The sequence below is a fragment of the Rhamphochromis sp. 'chilingali' genome (genome assembly GCF_963969265.1).
Source record: "Rhamphochromis sp. 'chilingali' genome assembly, chromosome: 14".
NCBI classification, from domain to species: Eukaryota; Metazoa; Chordata; class Actinopteri; order Cichliformes; family Cichlidae; genus Rhamphochromis; species Rhamphochromis sp. 'chilingali'.
Window position 1 is genome coordinate 30750920 of NC_137941.1, and position 8976 is coordinate 30759895.

At 41.6% G+C, this 8976-nt stretch overlaps 1 protein-coding gene across 1 annotated transcript in view; it reads left to right on the forward strand.

Annotated features, from left to right (window-relative positions):
* The window catches only part of man1a2 (mannosidase, alpha, class 1A, member 2), a 176831-nt gene that overhangs the window by 97072 nt on the left and 70783 nt on the right, over positions 1-8976 (forward strand). Inside the window, exon 5 of the mRNA XM_080902403.1 lies at positions 4849-4967. Within this exon, the coding sequence (XP_080758529.1) occupies positions 4849-4967 (119 nt within the window). The remainder of the gene's footprint in view (positions 1-4848; positions 4968-8976) is intronic.

Genomic DNA, 8976 nt, shown 5'->3' on the forward strand with positions numbered 1-8976 from the left:
TTCTGATTTTGTCTACGTCTGCCTGCAACCTCTCACTGTTCACACTGATCCACCTCATTCTGCAGCTCTTCACATCTTCATCTCTGCTCTTCAGTCCTGAAACCGGCATAATCCTGCTGCTCTGCTCTTAATTTTACTCTTTATTTGCTCGGATTAGTTCTCCACACTCTAGACTCTCTATTCAGTTCACCCATAGTTCCCCCAGTGCTCTGTTTGCACAGCCTGCCTCGTTCTACATGTGGCTGCATTCGGCACTTCCACGGCTTAATATTTCATGACCTGCACTTCTCTAGCTGCAATGTTAATTAAAATAGATGGCTGATGTGTCCATCTATCTTAATGAGTTCCTGGAATAACAAGCACCTATAACACGTGTTATTTAGATTCAGCAGTGTGGAACACTAGACACATTTCCTGTTTGTTGTAGTAGTAGGAGTAGCTCTTCCTCAGAGTTTGCATTTAGAATTTTAAAAACTTTTTCCGACATTTAAATGTACCAGGCTTCGAGCAGCATGGTACGTTGTCAGCTTGTTCTGTTTGGATCAGCTCTTCTCTACTGAAGGGAGGAAGGGTCTCATAATTTGGCAAGAACCAGACCCTTATTTACTTTCTTGTAGGTCAGTAAACGCAGCATCATACAGAGATTTGTTAAAGGGAACGGCTCTTCTGGTAACACTTAAACCTCAGATTTCAGCTTCATCACACGTCCTCAAACACACTGCAACTTAAATGTGGGATCTCTGACTTCAGCTTTCGGAGGGCAGCCCTGGATGTTAGGGAGAAATAGTCTGTACAGGAGTAAGAAGAGTAGACTTGCAACTAGACCTGCATGTCCACAGAGTTGTGTAGAGGTCATGATAAGAAACACAAGGCACGACACGGACGCTTGAAACACAAATGCTTTGTATGTATCTCCACACATCACCTCTACACTTTCTTCCATTTTCATTCGATTCAGAGCCAAACCAAGCGAATTTATGCATGACACGCACAAACACACACACCTGAGCTCTCAATCATCTCCCACTCTCCCTGAGCCGACAGTTTACAAGACAGGGAGAATGGAGACTGAATAATGGCATCACGTTTTCGTGCCTCGTGTGAATTCATTCCTCTGAAACCTGTCGTCTAATGAAACCGGCACGGAGCCTGGGACTGAGAGTGTGAGTGTTCGAGAGAGGGAGAGAGAGATAATGGAGGGGGAGAGGGAGAGAGAGGTGTGTGAAATTGTGATAGATGGAGAGAGCATGTTGAAGAGTGGGGGGTGGAGTTCAGTTGAAGTAGTGAGAAGCTGTGTGGTGTATCAAAGGGAAGGGAGAGTACATGAATCTATGTTAAAAGAGCAGGAGACCTGATGAGAGTGTGTGTTGGTTTGCAGCTGGCGAGGTCTGTGTGCACGAGGCAGTGGCAATAATTCCCTGAATAAATAAACGTCATCCCGGCCAATTTGTCTCTGATAAGCAGCGCCTGGCAACCCTAAAATCAACTCCTGGAAGCACCAATTCAACTTCATGTGATGCCTTTGGTGTTGTTTATATCAAGGCTGCAGAGCAGTCAGGTCGTGAAAACCCATGGCAACAGGACATGACAGAGATGATACAGGAAGATGCATGGTGACCGTTCGTAGGGAAAGATGTTGAGTCAAATTAACAAAAAATAAATTTTTTAATGAGATGTATATGTAAAAAAGCGTGAATGGATTGTTCGCGAATCTGGGTTCTGAATGGAGCGATCAAGGAAAGATTAGGGAGAACGCAGCAAGACAGTGATGAATGAGCACAAGCAGATGGTTCGGTATACGAGGGAGGGGCAGACGAAAAGATGGAGGCTGAGCTGGAGAGAGAAACTTTCCAGGTGTGATAACAAGGTTATTTCCAAAGATGAGAGCGAGCAGAATTTCTCAAGGTTAGAGAAACGCACCCAGAAGAGTCCGGCGGATACGCATAAGTAATCTGCACATTTAAATTTTCTTTTGCTTTGAATTTGGAGTTGGGATTAGAAGATGGAGGGTGATTCATTTGATGAGCTTGTTGCTAGATTGGATTGGCCAAAGAAATGCTCCGCTGTCATTGGTTTTCATGTTGGCGGACGAGGTGAAAAACCCAGAGAACACCTTCACTACGTGAGAAGTTGGAGTTTTTAAAAATGAACAAAGAAAAAAGCCTTTCGCTAAGATCTTCTGCTCTACATACAGAAGGGCAATTTGTCCCCAATCAGTTAATCCAGTCCAATCCTTTTTGTTTATATGTTACCAATTCACAGCAACAGTCACCTCAAGGTGCTTTATATTGTAAGGTAAAGACTCTACAGTATTTCCAGTTCTTTGAAGTATCACTTGCAGGTTTTGTCATGAACATAAGGATTGAATAATCACTTACAGAGGATTTTAAGGGCTATTTTATTTCTATTTGGATCAATACCCAAATTGTTATCTTCAAATCCAAGACATTTTAACACAACATACGTTGTCTGGGATGTCTTCTGTTCAAGATGTTTGATAAACACCAAAACTCCTTTTGGTATTAAAATCCTCTTTTCTGGACCATAGACAAGAGGTTTGATACCCTTTTGTTGTTTTAGAAGAAAACAGGTCCGTATATAAAATGTTAGTGTCACATTTCATTTGCTTCACAACACAACAGTGTTAATGATTGACAGAGCAGAGGTGTCATTGTTGTGAACACATAGGAAGCACTGCATTTAGGAGCTATTGCACAAGACCTTTAGAGGAGTATTCTGAGACGGTATCTTTGACAGGCCTCTGTCTTTGCGTCAGCAGTGTCACATTGCTATGGGAGCCTCAAGCGTACCTGTAGGTGATGGAAGTGACAGAAGGGAGGGAGATGGGGGTTGTGTGGTGCAGCAGAGGGGCTCTGCTCTACCAACGGTCGCGCCAATCTGTCAAGATCCGGCAGGCAGCCAGGGCATCTTGCTATCAGCTCCGCCCGCCTGACTGCAGTGTATTTTTAGAGTGATTTAGAGGTTCCTGTCTATGATGATAATAACACTGCAGCTCCTGCATGAAGCCAGACACTCTCCTTTTGAATGGATTCATAGATAAGAAGGGATGGCGAGCAGACTCAGGAATTCTAGCTGTTCACGCAGCTTCTGATATGAAATGGGGACGGCTTTAAAGGGCAGTGCCACTGACTTTTACCTCTGAAATATGGTGGTAATGTATGCAAACCGAACTAAAGCAAACTGGAAGGCAATAGTAGAAAGGGTGTAGATGATCTGATGAAATAGTCATTTTGATGATATTTCCTATAATATCCTATAACTCCTTTTTTCACTTTAATTTCTAAGGAGGGTTTTGATTTACATAAAGTTGAACCTTATAGGCACAAAGTCAGTTTTAATAACTTATAATAAGCAGTTCCCTGTTCCTGTAATGTCTTATGATTACTAGTCTCCTCCTCAGAATGGAAAAGGCAATGAAATGTGGCAATGTGTTTGAATTAGTCCTACTGTGACATGCTTTATATGAACACACATTAGCAAAGGAAAAACATTTTAAAATGTCACTGAATAACAGACAAACACACAGAGCTGCTCCTGTGGCTGCAAACTGATCATTTTTTATGGTTGCTACCATTCGCCTTGGCTGAATGCTTTTGCCCATTGATTGGCCACTCCATATCTTTCTGAAAATATTAATTCAACAGTTTTAAGTTCTGTTTTTTTTTATTTTCCTTCTTTCTTTTCTTTTTTTTTATTAGAAATGCACTGATTGCAGCTTCCTTGGCTTCTTGGTTTTTTTTTTTTTTTAACTGTGTCTACTTTTTGCTGATTTCAATGATCTGAGTTCTGATTAGCTTTAAAAGATCCATCTTGAACTGCGTGAGAGGGATTTTTTTTTTTATTGGTTTGTTGTTCAGAATGTTTATGTGGTGGTGTGTCAATGTCACAAGCTATTGTCATGTTAGCTTGTGGCTGTGAATGCGCATCCGACTATTTATTTGAAGTATTATAAACATTTTAAATGTAACTGCTGTCTGGGTTGATGTAATTATGTCCAATGATTTGATTTAAAGCTGTACATTTACAGCAGCAGCAAGCCTGTTCTGTATTCACAGTAAATTGAGCAAAAATGTAAGCATACTTTAAGTAATAAATTAATTATATTAAAGTTAAACACACTAATTTACAGTATAAGTAACGTAAGCGAGAGTAGAGTGTGTAATTGTAGCTATATTTGACAAATTTCAGTTAACGCCACACACACAGTTTTTCTAAAAGCCACCAGACACACAAATTGTTAGTACTTTGGAAAAAGGAAAGCTACAGGGTTTGGTGCTAATAAAGACAAACCCATTGAGCGAGCCTGAAGAACAATGCTAATGCCAAATGAGACGGTGGCTAATCAGAGAGAAAATTATCTTGACCATGTGATCAGTGAATGTCCTGTCAAAGACGTACACAGGCTTACACTCCAAAAACACAAAATAATCAGTAAAGCAAGTTTAAAGTGGACTGGATGAACTGTTGTCAACAGAGGCAAAGAACAGCAACACACATGCAGGCCTCTTGGACTGAGTAGTGCGATATGTGACGTGCTTATCCTCAGGTTAGGGGTAAATCATCGTTGTTGGAGCGATAACGCTGCACAGACTAAATCTTTGTAGAAAATAGATCCAACTGTTATCTGCACTGACTTTTCACTTTCTCTTAATAAGTTCAGTGCATCTCTTGCACTGTGTACAGTTTGCAGCTTTTTCCATGCATGCGTCTTTGGGAGAGCCTCTGATGGATGTAAAACCAATGTCACTGTTAATTGCATAAATAAATATTCATATGAGCAATAACTGATGGAAGAATTTCAATTGTTTGATCTTGTGTGTTGTACAGGTAGTTCTCAACTGGGGGCAACCATCGTGGATGCAGTAGATACTCTGTACATCATGGGTCTGCACGAGGAGTTCAAGGATGGCCAGGAGTGGATTGAACAGAATCTGGACTTCAGTGTGGTGTGTACCCACCTTCCCTCTCTACACATAAAATACCCAAGAACACTTGGGTATAATTAAGCCTTCCATTAATATCTTAATGATGGTCTCCAGCTTGTCCACATAATGCTCTTAATGTGCTGCTGTCATAAGAGATGACTTGCACTTAAATAAATATCACCGGAGTGCTCATTGATCTGATGCATGCTTTCTTGACATGATTTTTCATCAGCCCATCAGCACTATTAGACCATAAATAATATGCAAACATTACTCAAAATCCCTGTGAATGTTGGCACTGAATTGTCACCAATTAATTCATCTAGATTGTATCGCTCCAGTGTTGCTGTTGGAAACTATTAGACTAGAGAATATTTTCAGTATTTATCCTCATATCGAGCATTATAGTAATAATGATTTCAAACATTGCTTCATTCAGGCTGTGTTTTGCAGTCACAATCGTGACTTTGTCCTCTCTATCCATTTTCTTCTCCCTTCCTGTCCTCACAGCCTTTTCTGTTGAGTGTTTCTCATTTCCATGTCTTGTCCATCAGTTCAGCAGCTCCCCTCATTTATTTCCTCTGCTTCAGTCTCCCATCACCAGCTTTTCTTTCCTTCCTTTCAGATGTCAATCACCTCTTTTTTTTTTTTTAATAATAATAATAATAATAATAATAATAATAATAATGGGTTGCATTTATATAGCACTTTTCGGGGCCCTCAAAGCGCTTTACAATTCCATTATTCATTCACTCTCACATTCACACACTCTTGGAGGCAGCTACAGGTGTAGCCACAGCTGCCCTGGGCCAGACTGACAGAAGCGAGGCTGCCATATCGCACCATCGCCCCCTCTGGCCATCACCAGTAGGCGGTAGGTGAAGTGTCTTGCCCAAGGACACAACGACCGAGACTGTGCTGCTTGCTAGGGCCGCAGCTGTTGATTATTTTAGTAATTAAGTAATGTATCGATAATTCCATCGATTAACCGAGTAATCGGATAAGAAATGCTGTTCTCTTATTAATGAACACACAGGTTTTTCAAAATGAACTACTCGTTGGTTTCCATTTTTAGAAATTGCAGTTTTTTAGAGCAAACAGCTGTCGAAAACAAAAAGAAAACAACTTAACCCTTTAAAATGGCACGTAAATACAATCAAATTACATTTTTTAAAGAAAATATTTTCTTAAATGCAAAAATATATAAATAATCTCAAATAGAGCCAAAGTCAAAATAAAATAAGATATACATGGAATCTAACCTAAGGCATATCAATTGACCTTCAGTGGTGATCACAGGAACAGTGCTGCTGTTTAGGACGCTAGAACCATGTTTTCTTTCACTCAGTCTTGGTGATGGCGCCGCCGCCGCCGCTTTGCTCTTCACGGTGTGTAAACAGACTCTGGCTCCACGTTAAACTTTGACACCATCATCATCATCATCTCTGCTGTTGTGTTATCAGTGTGTTTGCCCTTAATGTCAAAGTTTTATTGTCACGCTGCTCCTAAATGCGTTTATATTGCAGGGGTGTTTTAGCTGCAAACGTGTCTCCATGGTGACGCTACGGAGCCATGTGTTAAAGGAAGCATCGAAGCAGAGAATTTGTGTTGAGAATTATTTTGCAATTGAAGTATTCAAATTATGCAATGAATTGTTGCAGCCCTTCTCCTCCTATATACTCCATTATTAGCATTTTCTGCTCTTAAGCGTGCTTCATACAACTCGCCTCATTCACCCATTTACACACATTGACATAAACACTTTTTTTCTATGCTTTCCTACCTAAGTGTTTACTATCTAACATTCGTACATAACCCCCGAAGTTGGAAAACAACTTGGGAGTTAGTATCTTGCTGAAGATATTTGGCATGCAGCCTGAAGCAGGAATTGACCAACCTTCCGATTAGTAGATGAGCTGCTCTACCTCCTGAGCCAAAGCAGCTCACTCATTCCCCATCTTTCACTACTCACTCGCTCCTCAGTGCATTCTCAGCCTTTAAAAGTGCCTCTGTATTTCTAAATAATGTGGCTTTACATGTAGTCTTGTTTATTCTAATCAGTTTTCCCTAAATTCAATTCAGTTCTTCTGTCCACATTCTGGCAATCCTCTTCTCTTTTTATTCCTGTCTTTATACCGGCACCAAACTCTGGTGCCCAAGCTTCTTACTACACCTACTGAGCCAATCACAGGACACCAAGCAGGGGATCTAACAGCCTGACACTTGGAGGGCTAATTAACCTCGGGATCACTGGGGTTCTGCAGAGAAGAGGAATGGAGAGAGTGAGAGGAGAAAGGCTTAGATTGCATGGAGGACATGGGTGAAATTGGGTTAGGAGAAATGCAACTGGGAGAGAAACTGAAACTGGTCAAGATCAGTCACAGTTTAGTTGAATGGAAGGAGGAAGATTAGGGGGGAGGGCAAAATGGCCGCAATATGGGTAAAATAGATGGGCAAGGGAAAGAGGAAAAATAAAGGTTAAGAAAAGAAAAGATGGGGAGAAAAGACAATTATACATACAGTGGGGCAAAAAAGTATTTAGTCAGCCACCGATTGTGCAAGTTCCCCCACTTAAAATGATGACAGAGGTCAGTAATTTGCACCAGAGGTACACTTCAACTGTGAGAGACAGAATGTGAAAAAAAAAATCCATGAATCCACATGGTAGGATTTGTAAAGAATTTATTCGTAAATCAGGGTGGAAAATAAGTATTTGGTCAATAACAAAAATACAACTCAATACTTTGTAACATAACCTTTGTTGGCAATAACAGAGGTCAAACGTTTACTATAGGTCTTTACCAGGTTTGCACACACAGTAGCTGGTATTTTGGCCCATTCCTCCATGCAGATCTTCTCGAGAGCAGTGATGTTTTGGGGCTGTCGCCGAGCAACACGGACTTTCAACTCCCGCCACAGATTTTCTATGGGGTTGAGGTCTGGAGACTGGCTAGGCCACTCCAGGACTTTCAAATGCTTCTTACGGAGCCACTCCTTTGTTGCCCGGGCGGTGTGTTTTGGATCATTGTCATGTTGGAAGACCCAGCCTCGTTTCATCTTCAAAGTTCTCACTGATGGAAGGAGGTTTTGGCTCAAAATCTCACGATACATGGCCCCATTCATTCTGTCCTTAACACGGATCAGTCGTCCTGTCCCCTTGGCAGAAAAACAGCCCCATAGCATGATGTTTCCACCCCCATGCTTCACAGTAGGTATGGTGTTCTTGGGATGCAACTCAGTATTCTTCTTCCTCCAAACACGATGAGTTGAGTTTATACCAAAAAGTTCTACTTTGGTTTCATCTGACCACATGACATTCTCCCAATCCTCTGCTGTATCATCCATGTGCTCTCTGGCAAACTTCAGACGGGCCTGGACATGCACTGGCTTCAGCAGCGGAACACGTCTGGCACTGCGGGATTTGATTCCCTGCCGTTGTAGTGTGTTACTGATGGTGACCTTTGTTACTTTGGTCCCAGCTCTCTGCAGGTCATTCACCAGGTCCCCCCGTGTGGTTCTGGGATCTTTGCTCACCGTTCTCATGATCATTTTGACCCCACGGGATGAGATCTTGCGTGGAGCCCCAGATCGAGGGAGATTATCAGTGGTCTTGTATGTCTTCCATTTTCTGATGATTGCTCCCACAGTTGATTTTTTCACACCAAGCTGCTTGCCTATTGTAGATTCACTCTTCCCAGTCTGGTGCAGGTCTACAATACTTTTCCTGGTGTCCTTCGAAAGCTCTTTGGTCTTGGCCATGGCGGAGTTTGGAGTCTGACTGTTTGAGGCTGTGGACAGGAGTCTTTTACACAGATGATGAGTTCAAACAGGTGCCATTCATACAGGTAACGAGTGGGGGACAGAAAAGCTTCTTACAGAAGACGTTACAGGTCTGTGAGAGCCAGAGATTTTCCTTGTTTGAGGTGACCAAATACTTATTTTCCACCCTGATTTACGAATAAATTCTTTACAAATCCTACCATGTGGATTCATGGATTTTTTTTTCACATTCTGTCTCTCACAGTTGAAG